At 37.9% G+C, this 18,648-nt stretch overlaps 1 protein-coding gene across 2 annotated transcripts in view; it reads left to right on the plus strand.

Moving 5' to 3' along the window:
- The window catches only part of ITPR2 (inositol 1,4,5-trisphosphate receptor type 2), a 483,190-nt gene that overhangs the window by 148,553 nt on the left and 315,989 nt on the right, over nt 1-18,648 (plus strand). For both annotated transcript variants that reach the window (XM_032855216.1, XM_032855215.1), the window contains exons 16-21: nt 3,888-4,060; nt 6,326-6,445; nt 6,561-6,746; nt 8,112-8,363; nt 8,956-9,100; nt 10,908-11,058. In XM_032855216.1, the coding sequence (XP_032711107.1) occupies nt 3,888-4,060; nt 6,326-6,445; nt 6,561-6,746; nt 8,112-8,363; nt 8,956-9,100; nt 10,908-11,058 (1,027 nt within the window). The remainder of the gene's footprint in view (nt 1-3,887; nt 4,061-6,325; nt 6,446-6,560; nt 6,747-8,111; nt 8,364-8,955; nt 9,101-10,907; nt 11,059-18,648) is intronic.

Genomic DNA, 18,648 nt, shown 5'->3' on the forward strand with positions numbered 1-18,648 from the left:
CTTTTGCTAGGCAGGAGGCATGCTGGATGTGTTATATAAAGAGGAGGGAGACATTTCTTGACATTTCTAGGAACACGTGAAGTTCCACATCCTCAAGTGTAGGCCAAAGACTTCCTTTTCTGGTGGTGAAGATATGGCAGGTATATCTGAAACATAAAGGGAGAGGCAAAATGGAGACATGGGAGAGAAAAGGCAGCATTCTGGGAATTCAGAAGAGAGAGGGAGCTCAGTGCGGCTGAGTGCCCAGGCAGGATGCTTGGAGAAGGAAGTATTTGAGGAGGATGAGACTCATTTTCATAAATTGTATGGGAACAGGCATTTCAGTGAAGAAGTGTATAAAGAGAGAGTGATGGGTGCTAAAAAAGGGCACTTTTGTCCCAAGAGAGTCATAACTGTGGAGGATAGGGAACCTAGGGCTCAAACTAAAAGTTGCCAATGCCAAATGAAATTTCTTTTAAGTCTCACTTTTATCTTAAAAATACACAATATTTTCCAATGCGTTTAATAATATGCATTTGTTTAATATAAAGTTATTGAAAACTAATTATCATTTCCTAAATTAGCATCCTGTGTTTCTCTTAACCAGTTTGGGAGAAAAGTGTGGATTTCAGTAAATTTCATTGATTAGTTTAGTGGGAGAGAGAGGCCTGGGGTGAGGCAGGTTGGGCTGAGCCACTTAGGCCAGGACGTCAGGCCCAGAGGCTGGCATTTATTTGAGAATAGTCAGTTGTCTTAATTGAGTGCTTACTTCCTACCAGGCCCAGTTCTAAGCACTTTTCATATCTTAACTCAGGTAAGATGAGGAACTGAAGCACAGAGAGGTTAAATCACTTGCCAGAGATTACACAGTGCTAAAACCAGAGCCAATATTCAAACCCAGACTCTTAATCATCACATTTTGCCTCTTAGTAGTTTGAAAGTTTTTTGGCAAAAAAAAAAAAAAAAAGAATTTGCTTTAAGAAAAATCTGTTAAAATACATTGGATTTGAAATTCTATTTCAAGATTAAAGAAGAGTCTAAAAAGAATATGTAAAATAGACTAGTTAGAAGATAAATAATTTGGCAAGGAGCAAAGGAGCGAGGGAGAGGACAATATAAACAAATCCTTAAAGACTTCTGAATATAATCCTATTATAAACAGCCTTTCCTTCTAATTAGAAACACTGCTGTTGAAATTCTTTCCTCCAGCTTTCCTGCATTGCATTAAAATGGAAGAGAAATCAAGTTCCAGGATGTTAAATGGTGGACCTTCAAGCCCTGAAAGAATTGATATCCCAGAAATCCCCCAATATTAAGGCTCGTGTTATTCTGTGGGGGTCTGAGGTGGAGATGGGGGCTAGAGGTTGCTAACTATATGCCACCTCGCCTCATTTGTCTTCTTGGGTCTGGAAATATCTACTTTGCTAGATAAGCAGTGCGTGTTAGAGAGCTTGGATTAACTGGAGAAACCAACAGGTCTACAGAATTTACCTGGTGCTCTGAGTCCCAGGGGCTCAGAATCTATGCATTCTTGATTGTGCTCAGCCTTTGGAGGGGTCCCAGGAGCTTCCATTCTATATCACTGCCCTGGCTTCAGTGCCCCATCTCCTTGGGTGTGGTTGTTCAGCTGGTCCCTGGTAAATTCCCTGGGCAGCACATCTTAACTGATGTCCTTTCTTCCTCTGGCACACAAAATGTTTTCTCACTCTTTTTAGTCTTAGCTGGGGGCTCCTACCCCTAATGTGTTGAGGTGTCTGCAATTTCTCCTCTGAAAACATTCATTCTTCTGTTAAGTGGAAACACACGCATGCACACACACGCACACGTGCGCGCACACACACACACACACACACACACACACACTGCCCCTGTAATTCTTCTTCTTCTTTGTTCTTAGTTCACCTGACCCAGGCACATCACTATTCCAGGTAAATGATTATTCCCTTTAGGGGACCTGCTTTCTGGATTTCTTTAGAGCATATGACTGTAGGGGGGCACCTTTTGTCTCTTTTGGGCTCTCTTTCCAAGGCGTAGATCATTGAGCTGACAAAAGAGTAGAAGAATCACCAGTACCCACTGGGGGTTAGATTTTGTTTTCCCTTATGTTCTCATGTATGCTCCATCTCAATTTCAGTGATAGTTGAATAATCTTGTTCTCATTTGTTTTGAATCAGGAATGCTTTTGTTAAGCATAGAGCAGCTTTACTTTCTACTTTTTGCCTAATTGTCTTGTTTTCCTTTAGCTCATCTGTATTGTACAGAGTCTTAAGAGGGAGTTCGTTTGTGATTTTGTGCTAACCCAGGTCTTTAAGGTTGAGGGTCTATTTACTACTATTTATAGAATTTGGTGACAACCTCTAACTTGATTTGATATTTTTTATCAGTATCTTGATCTATTTATCAAATATCTTGGAGGTTTGCCTTATACTAGGGTATGAATACAATAGTCATAAAAGTGTATAAATCAATACATGTCTTTAAAATGATACACTAACAGAAGACATTTACTTTACTTAACTGGTTACTCAATATAAAGCTATCATTTTGAAAGGCCACAAAATTGCTGCTTAGAATATAATTAGATTTGTGCAACCTGTATCATTTTCAAGGAGTAGCTAGGTTCCAGTAAATTTTACCTAAGGCAAAAATACTTTCCAATCAATAAATATGCCCATGATAGAACCAGAAATATATTCCCAATGAGAATCCCTAAGAATCTGAAGTGAGAACTGTGGAGTGTGGAAGGGGTTAGTTACCAGGTCTGTCTATGGTTGTGTGGGATTCTTGCTTGTAAACAGAATATAGGACATGAGCAATAGTGACTTGGAAGGTAGAAGAGTCAGTGTGGAGAATGAGGAGCAGACTAAGTCATGCATGACTGAAACTCTCTGGCTTTTTCTTGCTCTTAGAATAACATTTTGGCCCTTTACCCTGGCTCCCAAGGACCTACCTCTCCAATTTCAGCTCTTGTTTTCTCCTTCATGTACTACACTGTAGCTATGTGGGCCACCTTTGTAGAGCACAAAGAACGTGGTTCTGCTGCCTACCTAGATGTTTCTCTCCCCATGGCTGCCCCCTTTTGATCATTCCTGTATTTTCCATCCCAGCTCAAGCCATCCCTTTGTTTCACTTCACTTATTAACATATAAAAGGATCATATTTATTATCTCATTTACTGCCTTTTTTTCACAGTGGGAGGTAGGCTTCACGAGAACTCACCTATCTTGTTTGGCGCCATATATATGTCTAGTCTCTCAAACAGCCCGGAATGTAGTAGGCTCTCAAGAAGTATTTATGGGATGAATGACCTGGTCACTGAAGTGATTGATTATTCATATTATCTTGTATGGTAGCTTTTTAAGATAAAAAGTGGTATGGGATTTTATCTCTATTTTGAATAGAAGATTTAATAGATTCGGACATGCACAAAAAAGAAATCACTGCAAGTCAGCCTGGGCTCTTCATGTAACAGGATAGATGTCAAGCCTCATGAATGAAATATCAGAGTCATTTTCTTTCTGTAGTTATGATACAGTCAATGGTTATGACTTTTAGTGTGAATTAGAAGAAGGGCCTCTGTTAGGCATGTAAAACTTAACGTGTTGAAAGAAATTGTTATTTTAACTAGGTTTATTTTTGTTTTTCCCACCTATGCTTTCAGAATGTAAGTACCCACATTAAATATTTCTACGTATATAACTTTCTATTATAATTTAAATTAGGCACATGCTCATATGTTTCAATTTCCTTTCGCAAAAAACCATATTTATCGAAAGATTATTGCTTTTCTTTGGACGATGCATTTGAGTTTTTGTTACGAATAAATTAATCGATATTGCTGAGTCTAATAGAACCTGTTATTTCTAAGCTGTTTGGCAGCATATTCTGACAGTCTTTCTTCTTTGCAGGAATATATTGCTAAGAATTTCTGTGTCATGCAGTCCCAGATTGGCTATGATATTTTGGCAGAAGATACCATCACAGCTTTGTTGCACAACAACAGAAAACTACTAGAGAAACATATCACAGCAAAAGAAATAGAAACATTTGTCAGTTTACTCAGGAGAAATCGTGAGCCAAGGTTTGAAGTGGTTATGCAGTATTCTTTACTAGTGGGGATTGTGCTTTATTTTATTTTATTTTATTATTATTATTATTTTTTTTTTGCAAAAGAGCTTTTTGCTTTATTTTTGGAACATTTTAAAAGTTGGAATTCTTTTTTTTAAAAGATTTATTTATTTGAGAGAGAGACTGCATGAGTGGCGGGGAGGGGCAGAGGGAGAGGGGGAGAGAATCCTTAAGACTCCCTGCTGAGCAAAGATCCTGATGCAGGAGTTTGATCCCATAACCATGAGATCATGACCTGAGCCAAAATCAAGATATGGACCCTTAACTGATTGAGCCACCCAAGCACCCCTTAAAAGTTGAAATTCTTTCACATCACTAACTTTCATGAACAAAACTATGTTAGGTTTGTTTTTATAATAATTATGAATCATAGAGTTATTACCTTATTGGAAATTAAAACATTTTATAGACATATTTAAATATGAGTGACTTTCATTTTGATCTTTTATGTTTTTATAGTAATTCTAGTTTTTCAAAATATTTTCATGTACATTGTCTTGTTTAAGTCCTTGTACATTTCCATGAGGTACACTGGTTGTATATTGTTGTAATATTATCAATATATTATATATTTTTTCATTTTATTTTATTTTATTTCTTTTCAGTGTTCCAAAATTCATTGTTTATGCACCATACCCAGTGCTCCATGCAATACGTGCCCTCCTTAATACCCACCACCAGGCTCACCCATCACCCCATTCCCCTCCCCTCCAAAATCCTCAGTTTGTTTCTCAGAGTCCACAGTCTCTCATGGTTTGTCTTCCCCTCCAATTTCCCTCAACTCCCTTCTCCTCTTCATCTCCCCATGCCCTCCGTGTTATTCCTTATGCTCTAAAAATAAGCAAAATCATATGATAATTGACTTTCTCTGCTTGACTTATTTCACTAGCATAATCTCTTCCAGTCCCATCCATGTTGATACAAAAGTTGGGTATTCATCCTTTCTGATGGAGGCATAATACTCCATTGTATATATGGACCATATCTTCTTTATCCATTTGTCTGTTGAAGGGCATCTTGGCTCTTTCCACAGTTTGGCGACTGTGGCCATTGCTGCTATGAACCCTGGGGTGCAGATGGCCCTTCTTTTCACTACATCTGTATCTTTGGTGTAAATACCCAGTAGTGCAATTGCAGGGTCATAGGGAACCTCTATTTTTAATTTCTTAAGGAATTTCCACACTGTTTTCCAAAGTAGCTGCACCAACTTGATTATTATTGTAAATTATTATTCACATTTTAGAGATGAGAAAACAGAAGCCTAGATAGCAATTTGCACAAGAATACCCCAATAGTAAGGAATGTTACCATAATTACTTATGAATAATATTATGGTAGTATTCCCTACTATTGTGGTATTCCATCAAATTCACATTTTTTTAAATTTTAATTTTTTTATTATGTTCTGTTAATCACCATACAGTACATCCTTAGTTTTTGACGTAGTGTTCCGTGATTCATTGTTTGTGTATAACACCCAGTGCTCCATGCAACTGGTGCCCTCCTTAATTGTCATCACTGGGCTAACCTATCCCCCGTACCCTCTCCCTTTAAAAACCTTCAGTTTGTTTCCTGGAGTCCATAGTCTCTTATGGTTCGTCTCCCCCTCTGATTCCATGCCCCCCTTCATTTTTCCCTTCCTTCTCCTAATGTCCTCCGTGCTCTTCCTTATATTCCACAATTCTGTTTCACATGCAGCTTTATCTGGGAGAAATGAATGCAGAAAAGTCAAGCAAACTGACAGTTTTCTTTCCTAATTAGCACAGCAAATAAATGTTAGAAGGTAGAAATGGGCCTTTGACTCAACTAGGCTGTGCCACTTTTGTTGACTGTGCTGTTTTCCTATTTTACTCAATACAGCATTAGCTTTCATCCGCTTTTGTTTTGTTATCCAGTTCTTGGATAGTCTCATTTTAGGGCAGATAACTGATTTTCTAAACATAGTAAGTCACAGTGCTATGGGAGGAATATCACCAGATAAATAGAAGAAAACTTATATCCTTTTTTGAAACAAAATTTATATTAAGCACAAATAATTGGATGCTTAATTTGCTTCTAATGATGCAGTACTAAGCGACATATTAAAAAATGTTGCATGGAGCTATTAAAAATAGATATAAAAACTTACTTTCATTATATCCCCAAGGATATTTTTATTGTGCTATTTTATGAAGTACCTTTTCTTAGTGTTCAATTTATTTTTTTTTTCTCTTGCCAGGTTTTTGGATTATTTGTCAGATCTATGTGTTTCTAATACCACTGCTATACCTGTAACTCAAGAACTCATCTGTAAATTTATGCTGAGCCCAGGCAATGCAGACATTCTCATTCAAACTAAGTAAGCCCAGATAGGGGAGAAATCTTTTTCCGTTCATTATTTCTAAGCATTGTAGTTCCTGTCGTATTTGTGAGTTAGCTCCTTAATTGATTTTGTATGTATAATTTATTTCAAGGCTGGTTTCAATGCAAGTAGACAACCCCATGGAGAGCTCCATCCTCTCGGATGACATTGATGATGAAGAAGTTTGGCTCTACTGGATTGACAGCAACAAGGAACCTCATGGCAAAGCTATCAGGCACCTTGCTCAAGAAGCAAAAGAAGGCACCAAAGCTGATTTGGAAGTTCTTACCTATTATAGGTAAAGAATCATAATTATCAATCTTACATGTTCATTGAGAGAAAATTCTCTGAAACCTCTACAAGTCAGGTGCCTATGAATAGGAAATTTAAAAAGTCATGTCAAAATTAAGGTAGTGGAAATATATAATATTTTTTAAAGTCTTCAAAATAAAGGGTAACATCTGTGGTTTCCACCTGCACAACTTGCAGTTTTCTGATTATTTTTCACTGATTTGGTTTTGGTGTGCAGCAGAGGGTTTTCTCCCTGTGATTGATCAATATTAGATGACAGACATGATGGGACCATGGTGTTGGACTTGAGGGCTGGCGCTGAGCTGGGTGTGTTGATCCAGCTGCAGAGGTGGCCTCAGAGAAAGTGAGCCATCAGGAATGTAGAGAATGTTTACAACTATGTGGAGTACTAGGGCTGGAGAGAAGCTGGTATGTACAGTTATGAAAGTTCAGTGGTGGCACTTGACAGCAGAAGTCGCCATGGTAGTTGCCGAAAGTCAGTATGTTGGGAGCAAGAACCTAGCTGGTGTCTTTGAATTTAAGGCATAGAAAACTCTGACGGGTGCCCTTGGGAAAGGTTGGGCCCAGATGACAGGAATCTGAAAAAGGCCAAGCGTGCCTTGTGTTCCCCAATTTCTACAGGTATTGCAACAAAGCCAAGGCTAATTCTTGATCTCAGAGGTCGTTGAATCCAAGTGTAACTGATGCCATTTGGATAGGTCACATTTGGTTCGAGAACTGAGTGGATCTAAAGATAGAGCAAAGCTAGATATTAGGGCCAGAGCTGATTGGGAATGGGAAGGTAAGATGGTTTTGTGTGTACTTTATCCATAGCCTTCAGGCTTAGTGTATTTGTAATCCTAGGAAACCAAAAATGGAGAGCCTAATGTGCTTTCTTTTCTTTCTTTCTTTACTTTTCTTTTTTAAAGATTTTATTTATTTCTTTGAGAGAGAGAAAGAGAGAACAAGCATTGGGGAGGGGCGGAGGGAGAGGCAGAAGTAGACTTCCCGCTGAACAGGGAACCCTATGTGGGGCTCAATCCCAGGACCCTGAGATCATGACCTGAGCCAAAGATAGATGTTTAACTGATTGAGTCATCGAGGGACCCCCCACCAATGTCATTTTCCAACAGATACTTGTTGCTGGAACAAATAAGAGAAATTGTAATATGAATAGATGTAGACACAATTTCGTGTATTTGCTATCCTTTGATTACTTCACTCACTATGAAAAAAATTCGACTCCAGTGTCATGAGCACTCAGAAATTTTGGTGTTGTATAAAAGTAGATGGTAGATATTGATTGATATTGTGCTGTTTAAGAACTTTATCAAGAGAAGACAAATAATGTAGCATGTTTCATATTTTTAAGGTACCAGCTAAACCTCTTTGCAAGGATGTGCTTGGATCGCCAGTATCTGGCCATAAACCAGATTTCTATGCAGCTCTCTGTGGATTTGATCCTGCGGTGTGTGTCGGATGAGAGCCTGCCCTTTGACCTCCGAGCATCTTTTTGTCGCCTCATGCTCCACATGCATGTTGACCGGGATCCCCAGGAATCCGTGGTGCCTGTTCGCTACGCCCGGCTGTGGACCGAAATTCCTACAAAGATCACAATTCATGAGTATGTTTGGAAACCTTTCCTGAGCACTTTCCGTTCAGTAGATGAACTCAAAATCAAATGTCTTCAACTTTGAAATGAATATATGGAAGGGATTTTTGGGTTGAAACTCAGGTTGTTAGTCTTTTTCTTTTTTTAAACTGCTTTTATTTTTTAATTATTTTTTTTAAAGTTCTAATTTTAATTCCAGTTACTTAACATACATTGTTATATTAGGTGTACAATATAGTGATTGAACACTTCCATACATCACCCTGTGCTCATCATGGCATGCGCACGCCTTCCTCCCTATCAACTTGTTTAGCCCTCCTCCCCACACACCCAGGTTGTTAGTCTATCAAACACAAATAAGATACTCTTTTTTGGAGAGTAAAATGACAACTCTTGGTAATAGAAACATCTGGAAACCAATAAGTAGAAATTGTATTTATAATAGGAGTAACAATTTTTTAAGTGCTTAATATTATGGTAGAATCATCTAGAAAGGTTAAATAAGTTACTTAAACTTAAGAAGCTGGGGAGTTAATGTACATATATTTTCCCATTTTTGAATGATTGCACTCAATTTAACTTGCTTTATATTCTTTCTTTCTAGATACGATTCTATAACAGACTCTTCCAGAAATGATATGAAGAGGAAATTTGCACTGACAATGGAATTTGTTGAAGAATACTTGAAAGAAGTTGTAAATCAGCCCTTTCCTTTTGGGGATAAAGAAAAAAACAAACTGACATTTGAGGTATTTAATATAAATGATTAATTTGTGAGGTTATTCAGTTTTCCCTGTCAAGAATTAGATACATTGAGCATCAAAGATTTTTTTCCCTCTAATATTTAGGATGTTTTTGGATTTGGGTTGTTTAGTTGATGAGTGTATGATTCCCTCTGCCATTGATTAAAAGACAGATTTGATGCTTTAATTAGACCTGATGTTCAATACAAAATATTTGGTTTATAATTATCTGTTACCTTCTGTTTTCCTGGATTTTGGGGGTTTCACTTATCTGTATCAGTTTTATTGCTTTTCATGAACAAAGATAATTTGCATACATTGTAATTTGTTTGGATACATTTTCCCCCCATCTCCATGGAAGTGAAATTTTTAGCCTCATTAAACTGAATTGAAAGACCTTTGGTTTTAATATCACTTGGGGGATATAGTGACAAAACTAGAGAAATGATGCCATTACCTGATACCTGGTGTATTAGGTATCTACTGGTGTATAACAGATTACCTCCTAACTTAGCTGAAAGCAACAAGCATTTATTATTTTACAGTTTCTCTGGGTTAGGAGTCTGGAAATTCATGGTTGGGTGGTTCTGGCTCAGGGATTCTCATGAATCCCTAAAACCATTGACTGGGGTTGCACTTATCTCTGGCTAGATGACCTGCTGCTAAGCTCACTCATGTGTATCTTGGTGGCCATATCTCTTTGCTGGCTGTTGACCAGAGGTTTCATCTTTTTGCCATGCAGGCCTTTCCATAGGCTGCCTTTTCCATAGGTTGCCATGGCATGGCACTCAGAGCAAGCCATTAGAGAGAGAGAGGCTAAGATGGAACATGCAATTTTCTCAAACCTAGTCTTGGAAATGGCATGCCATTACTTCTGCTGTATTCTGTTTGTCACACAGTCCATCCTTGGTGCAGTGTGAAAAGAGACCATACTTTGGGGACCATGTTAGAAGCTGACTGTTATACCTAGAATGTCTTACAGTGTCCAGAAGACCACATAACAGCATAGGGAACAATTTATTTCTGGACAAATTCCTGTATAAAATCCATTTATTAAAGTAACTCAATAATGTAACGGTTTATTAAGTGATATTGTAACTTAAATAAGTTAATATTTAGTTAAGTAGATCATTCTTATGTAAATTTCTTTAAACACCTTAATACATCTAAAATCTCTTTTTGGCTTCTTTGCTGGCTATGGACCAGACTACCTCATCTTGTCATCTGAGCTTTTTTTTTTTTTTTAAGATTTTATTTATTTATTTGTTTGACAGCGAGAGAGAGAGATCACAAGTAGGCAGAGAGGCAGGCAGAGAGAGAGGAGGAAGTAGGCTCCCTGCTGAGAGAGCCCCATGCGGGGCTTGATCCCAGGACCCTGAGATCATGACCTGAGCCAAAGGCAGAGGCTTAACGCACTGAGCCACCCAGGCGCCCCGTCATCTGAGCTTTTGAGAGAGATGGCAAACTGACCTTATTTGGATTTGATTATAAACGTGAATAAATCAGAGTTCAGTGGTTGCTTTTGCAGGCATTTTAATTCCTAGGTATTAGAGAATTAGAAAGTTTTGAAATACCTGCATTAATATAAGAAAAAAATCAATGTTAATTTCAGGGGTGCCTGGGTGACTTAGTCAGTTAAGCGTCTGACTCTTGAACTCAGCTTAGGTCTCGAACTCAGGGTCATGAGTTCAAGCCCCCCACTGGGCTCCATGCTGGGCATGGAGCCTACTTAAAAAAGAAAATCAATATTAATTTCAGTTTGTAATGTTTTTCTTTTGTTTCTTTCCCATTTCCCCTCCCTTTTTTTATTAAGGTGGTCCACTTGGCTCGGAATCTTATATACTTTGGATTTTATAGTTTCAGCGAATTGTTAAGACTAACAAGAACACTTCTGGCTATCCTAGATATTGTACAGGTCCCCATGTCATCATATTTTGAAAGACTAAGCAAATTTCAAGATGGTGGTAAGAAATTTTTTTTTTAAGAGATTGAAATTAATTTTTAGCAACAGTATTGACTACTTGCTATAACAAGAGAAAGGTATTTCTGCCTCCCATCACCACTTCTTCACCTGCTTAGTAGTTTGTTTTTTTAAAAATTAAATTAAAATTTTTTAAGTGTTCCAAAATTCATTGTTTATGCACCACACCCAGTGCTACATGCAATATGTGCCCTCCATAATACCCACCACCAGGCTCACCCAATCCCTCACCCTCCTCCCTTCCCAAACCCTCCGTTTGTTTCTCAGAGTCCACAGTCTTTCATGGTTCGTCTCCCCCTCCGAGTTCCCCCAACTCCCTTCTCTTCTCCATCTCCCAGTGTCCTCCATGTTATTCCTTATGCTCCACAAGGAAGTGAAACCGATGATAATTGACTCTCTCTGCTTGACTTATTTCACTCAGCATAATCTCTTCCAGTCCAGTCCATGCTGATAAAAAAGTTGGGTATTCATCCTTTCTGATGGAGGCATAATACTCCATTGTATATATGGACCATATCTTCTTTATCCATTTGTCTGTTGAAGGGCATCTCGGTTCTTTCCATAGTTTGGTGACTATGGCCATTGCTGCTGTGAACATTGGGGTACAGATGGCCCTTCTTTTTACTACATCTGTATCTTTGGTGTAAATACCCAGTAGTGCAATTGCAGTGTCATAGGATAGCTCTATTTTTAATTTCTTAAGGAATCTCCACACTGTTTTTGGAAGTGGCTACACCAACTTGCTTTCCCACCAGTAGTGTAAGAGGGTTCCCTTTTCTCCACATCCTCTTCAACACTTGTTGTTTACAGTCTTTTTAATTTTGGCCGTTCTAACTGGTGTAAGGTGGTATCCCAATGTGGTTTTGATTTGAATCTCCCTGATGGCTAATGATGACGAACATTTTTTCATGTGTCTGTTAGCCATATGTATGTCTTCTTTGGAGAAGTGTCTGTTCATGTCTTCTGCCCATTTTTTGACACGATTATCTGTTTTGTGTGTGTTGAGTTTGAGGAGTTCTTTATAGATCTCGGATATCAGCCCTTTGTCTTCAGTGTCATTTGTGAATATCTTCTCCCATTCCATGTGTTGCCTCTTTGTTTGCTGACTGTTTCCTTTGCTGTGCAGAAGCTTTTGATCTTGATGAAGTCCCAAAAGTTCATTTTCACTTTTGTTTCCTTTGCCTTTGGAGACATATCTTGAAAGAATTTGCTGTGGCCGATGTCGAAGAGGTTACTGCCTATGTTCTCCTCTAGGAATTTGATAGATTCCTGCCTCACATTGAGGTCTTTTATCCATTTCGAGTTTATCATTGTGTATGGTGTACGAGAATGGTCGGGTTTCATTCTTCTATACATAGCTGTCCAATTTTCCCAGCACCATATATTGAAGAGACTGTCTTTTTTCCACTGTATATTTTTTCCTGCTTTGTTGAAGATTATTTGACCATAGAGTTGAGGGTCCATATCTGAGCGCTCTATTCTGTTCCACTGGTCTATGTGTCTGGTTTTGTGCCAGTACCATGTCGTCTTGGTGATCACAACTTTGTAGTAAAGCTGGAAATCAGGCAACATGATGCCCCCAGTCTTCTTTTTCTTTTCCAACATTTCCTTAGCAATTCGGGGTCTCTTTTGGTTCCATACAAATTTTAGGGTCGTTTGTTCTAGCTCTTTAAAAATTTACTGGTGGAATTTTGATTGGGATGGCATTGAAAGTATAGATTGCTTTTGGCAGTATAGAATTTTTGAGAAAAATTATGATCTTTTTTGTGGTAGGATAAAAACAAATCTATGGAGAAGTGGTTGTTAACATGTACTTGCTAATGCATGTGTACAAATGAACAGTGATTCTATAATGGGACTAAGTGATAATAGGCTGGATTTATAAACTTTCTTCTCTGTTTATAAATTAAAAATTTAGAAGAAAAAGTCATAGATCAATGAGTTCCATCTTTGGCAACTAATGTTATGGCTAATCCATCAGTGAAAATATTATGTGTTAAAAATAAAAACATCTTAATATTTGTGATCATTTTGGTATGTGTCATATGCCGGTTCTGCTTTATAGCAGGGCAAAGAGAAATGCAAAGAACTGGAACGGTAATGGTCATACCAGAGAAGCAGTGAATGAAAAACCAGTGGGAGAGGCAGTATAGTGAAGAGGATAAGAGAATGGGCTTTTGAGTCAGAGTGCTATATTCAAATCCTGCCTTTACCATTTATTAACCTAGGCAAGGTACTTATTTTTTCTAAGAGTTTCTTTTCTCATCTGAGACATGAAGATGATAATAATAGTATCTTCCCCACATCTTCCTTATGAAAATTAAATGGATGTATACAGTATACTCAAGGTTCTTACAACAGTGCCTATCTGATAACAGAATAATTTTTTTTTTTTAATGGTGGTTGTCTTAGGTTGGATGCTTTGCAAATAGTGAGAGGTAGAGAATTGTTTTCAGAGGGTCTATTGAAGAATGTGTTCAGGATATACACCTCTAAGGAAGTGAGGAAGGTAGGATTGGCAACGGGAGTATCTTATCCACCCTGCATTTATAAATGAGACATCAGCTGATCCTACAGGTTAGCTTTAGAGCAGAGTGGCCCTTTGCAGTTGTCATAAATTAAGGTAAAGGTACTGAATTTTGTATTCTTGCATCAGCCAGCCATTGGTTGATGGCTTATTCATGGAGTGGGGTGTGAATCCCTGGGTAAGACAGTTTCCTTTGGCTGAAGGTCATTCTTAGTGAGAGGTGTCATGGGAGGTCAGCAACTATGATGCTCTCCTCAACTGGGAGAAAAGGTGCCTTAACTCTAAAGAGGGGACCTGGGTAGAGCACAGTGTGTCCACTGGAGTCTCCACTACAGAGTTGAAAAAGTTAAACCAGAAATGTAATTTCATACTTAATGTATTTACTTAATATTCCTTAACCAGAAATATCTGGTTAAGGAAGATTAAGTGAGGAACTTACAGGTAGCTGAAGTAATTACTGCTGCCTAAATCTTAATAATTTCTACATTTTCCAGAAATCTGTAGAGACCAATAAGAAGCAAATTTAACCATATAAATCCCTCACCTTCAGCAGAGCTAGGAGACAGAGGACAATTCAAACATTAGGTGTAAGTAGAAATGTAGCATCAGTTTTCAGTAGAGCTGTCTCACAGGTTCTCACTGCAAACCTTTGTAGACAGAAGGTTTTAGAAAAACTGTGCAGAAGAGATAAAAAGATATTGTCTGCAAATCACCCTCAAATCACCCTCAGAAAGATAGTCTGTGCTAAGTGTGAAAATACTGACGTAGAATCTTGTAGACAAGAGCACTGAGTAAAAAGGAGGGGGATTAACAGTACTCAGGTAACAGCTGTGGAAATGCAATGCTTCTAGAGATGAAGTGGGTTAATGTTCATTCCTAGGGATGAGGGAGAGTCATCCTTTGGAATCTCATGTTGAAGGGAAAAAGAAGCAAGATGATGAAATCCCAAGTTCCATAAGATAAACAAAAAGAAAAAATTGAAGGAAATGTATGTAATTCCTTTCCATTGCCACCCACCATGAGCTAGACTTTAAAGGAATTGCACTTTGCCACTCTGACAGGAGAGGGTGTTCTTGAACTGAGGTTTATGTGAACCAGCTCAGATTTTCAAACTTGTCCAAGAAATGCAGACATGAAATCAATCCTCCTATATATGATGCTACTGTAAAATCAAAATAGAATGGAGAATCAACACACTTCAGTTGATGGAGATTCTGCTCTGAAAACCAGCCATGGAAGAAAAGAAAATTGTAACATGAGACTCTAAAGTGAATTAAGTATTTTCAAACAAAAATTGGGATTTGAAAACCACCTTGAATCATAGATTAAAAAACAGGTTAGACATGGACCAAAAAATCAGGAGGAGATGAAATGAAAGTTTATTGGATACAGGAAAGAAAGAGAATAAAATGGTAGACTTTATTCTTTTTAGATCTGGAGACTAAATTACATTATGAAAAGAATAGATTTGAAGAAAAGTATAATATGCACCATTGAAGAAAGGCAGGAAAACAATAATGAGAATGTCAGCGATATGAAGAAACAGGTAAAAAGAATCAGAAAGAAAATGGTTGAAATGGAAGAAAGGCAAAGAAGAGCCATCATATGAATAATTGGAGTTCCTCTGAAGAAGAAAATTAAAACCATGGAACAGAACTTATATATAAGATTACAGTCCAAGAGAAGACTAAATGAAACAAGATGGGATTGGGAGGGAGACAAACCATAAGTGACTCTTAATCTCACAAAACAAACTGAGGGTTGATGGGGGGAGTGGGGTTGGAGGCGGGGTGGAGTTATGGACATTGGGGAGGGTATGTGCTATGGTGAGTGCTGTGAAGTATGTAAACCTGGCGATTCACAGACCTGTACCACTGGGGATAAAAATATATGTTTACAAAAAAAAAAAAGATTACAGTCCAAGAAAACATTCTGTAAATAAAGACTAACCTAAGTTCTCCATGGTGAAATTGTCTGGAATGGTGATTATTAAGACATAGCATGATAAATCTGTAATATATACCATATATTCAGAGAGAGTTGTGGTATGTAGGGGGAGTTGCTATGAAAGCACGTGGAGAAAAAAATGAAAGGGTGTATAAGCATTCTGTATTCTTCTTGCATCTTTTATATAAATTTAACATTTTATAAAAATAAAAGCCTATTAACAATATCTGAATGAAAATAAAGGAAAAGCCAAGAACAACAATGGTAAATCAAAGAGCAGGGGACATGCCAGTGGTCTATCCTGTTTCTATTTTCTGAATCTCACCAATGAGAAACTCTTCTTAACAGTCCCAGAGAGTACATAGGAGTTGAGGTGTCCATATTAAAGATTCTTCTTGGCATGATCCTTTTATAATCTCCAGTTTACTCTGATCTAAATCGTTCTTTATAAGTTAGAAATTGATCTTCTCTATTGGTCTCTTGGTTTCAGTGCTCACAGTCTGCTTTCAGAGTTTTACCCTAAAGGAAAGTTTTATTTTTCTCTCAAAATTTGTAAATATCTTGTTTGCACTGTCTCTGTCATGTCTTTGTCTACCCTGTAAGAGATATATATATATATATATATTTTTTAACTCTTTTACGTTATTTATAATTCTCATATTTTCTCATGGACTCCATTCATCTCTGGACTTCTTAATCATTCTATCAGCAATTTGAGAACGATTCATTTTTTTCAACAAGAATTTATTGAGTCACTGTTACATACCAGATACTGTTCTACTCACTGGGAATAGAGAAGATAAAGTCCTTAGCCACAAGTAGGACAGATAATTAATAAATACAGAGGCAGAATCCATCTTTTTTCCCTACTGGGAGACAGGTGATAAACAAATGAATATATACTATAACATCCCATGCAATGAAGAAAAATAAAGTGGGACAATATGGAGAGTGGTAGAATAAGTGGGGAGGAGGGCAGAACAGACTGAGCAACCTCTAACATTTGAGCAGAGACCTACATAGGTCAAGGAAGCCAGCCCTGCGGCAGAACAAGATTGACACGAGGGAGGAGTAGCCGGCAGGCCGCTTTGGCTGAGGTAAGTAAAATGGGGGACAATAATAGGAGAGAAGGTCGGAGAACCCTGGATTATAGAGCATTGCAGACCTGTGAATTCGTATTTTGTTGTGAGTTTGTTGCACATCTTTTGAGAGGATTGGCGAAGGGACTGATACGGTCTGATAATTTTGCTTGCAGAGTAGAGAATGGAGAATACTGATGTGGGCATAATGGTAGGAAGACCATAGTTTGGAAGCTTTTGGGGAATTGAATGATGATGATGAACTAGAAGAAGAGTGGTAGAGTAGGGTAAAGGGGATGAATTGGGAATTTGACAGTATTAACTGATAGGACTTGAATGTGGAATAAGAAGGAGGAGAGTCAGAGATTATTCCTAGGTTTTTTTTTGTTTTTTTAAAGATTTTATTTGTTTATTTGGTAGACGGAGATCACAAGTAGGCAGAGAGGCAGGCAGAGAGAGAGGAGGAAGCAGGCTCCCCGCCGAGCAGAGAGCCTGATGCGGGGCTCGATCCCAGGATCCTGAGACCATGACCTGAGCCAAATGTAGAGGCTTCAACCTACTGAGCCACCCAGGCACCCCTATTCCTAGGTTTGAATTACCATTTGTGTGAATGTGGTACTATCGTCAAGGTAGGAAGGACTGGTGGATGAGGGGGTTGGAGGGAAAAATCAGGATTTCTGTTTGGGCACATTAGGTTTAAATACCTGTTGGGCATCCATGTGGAGATATTATGTCGACAACTGAATATATGAATGAAACTTCAGGGTGATGTCAGGGTAGAAACTATAAATGTGAGAATTAGTGCATAGAAGACACTCAAAATATCAAACTGAATAAGATCGGTTTGGGAGTGCTTGTTGATTGGGAAGAAATAAGGTCTAAAGATTGAATCCTGGGACCTCCAACATTGAGCCAGGAGATGAGAAGAAGTGTCAGCACAAGACACCGGGACAGAGCAGCCAGGGAGTGAAGCAGGGCCCCAGGACAATGGGATATCTTGGAAGTCAGCAAAAAGTGATGCTAGATAATTGTAATTGTTTGTTATATAAATATACTTTCTACATAGCTAATATTCATTGAGTACTCTATGTGCTAAGTGGTTTTACATGGAATAACTTCTGTGTAGTGTGATTTGTGCTTAACAATGACACACACTATTATTAAAATATGAGACATCTCAATTTTACTCCAGTATTAAAATAAATTCATAATAGTTTTTATGAGCCAATTATAATTCTCTAAGAAACTTTGTGTTGTATCAATGGGAAATATCTACATATGTCTCAGTATAAACTGAGACTCAGAGGTTTCTGCCTTTTAAGACTCGTATGTTGAGTAGAACAGTGTCTCTTGATTTGGGGAAATACCTTTTCCTAATTGGTAGAAAGGGATTTTATGGATTTTGGCTAGATTTTTGGAATCTGAAGTAATGTGCTTATCCCCTTTTAAGTAAATACCCAAGTAAATACCTTTTTCTTTATCTAGCCTTCAAATTTATTGATTGAGGAATGATGACATAAAGCTAGATTAATCATATCTGTATTTGTCAGCAAAATCTAGAGATAAAATCACAGTTTTATAGTATACAAAGCTTGGGTGTATCATGTTGCTACTAATATTGAGCCATACAATGTAAACGTAATGTTCTTCATTAAATGACTAATATCGTTTGCCATTCCTACTTGGTGCCTTGTGAGATGCCTTAGTTATCCAGAGCTTCTAGAAAGCCATGATGATGTTGAGGTCTATGGAAAGTGCTACTCAAATGGGTATCAGTCAAAGACCAACCAGGAAACAGCACACTATGTCAGGAAAGCTTCATATACAAAGCTGTGGGAAAACCACAGAGAGAGTGCAGTACCATTAGTAGTGCAGAGACAGTGCAGTACTATTGGACTACCATGAGGCAGTCCAATGAGCTAATATTTTAGAAAAATTGTAACTGAGGTTAGAATTTTGGTTCATAAATGTTTTAGAAGTGTATCGGTTCAGTCTCATAAATACGGATATTTCTTAAGCT

Source organism: Lontra canadensis, unplaced genomic scaffold (assembly GCF_010015895.1).
Source record: "Lontra canadensis isolate GAN:19392208 unplaced genomic scaffold, GSC_riverotter_1.0 scaffold9, whole genome shotgun sequence".
Taxonomy (NCBI): domain Eukaryota; kingdom Metazoa; phylum Chordata; class Mammalia; order Carnivora; family Mustelidae; genus Lontra; species Lontra canadensis.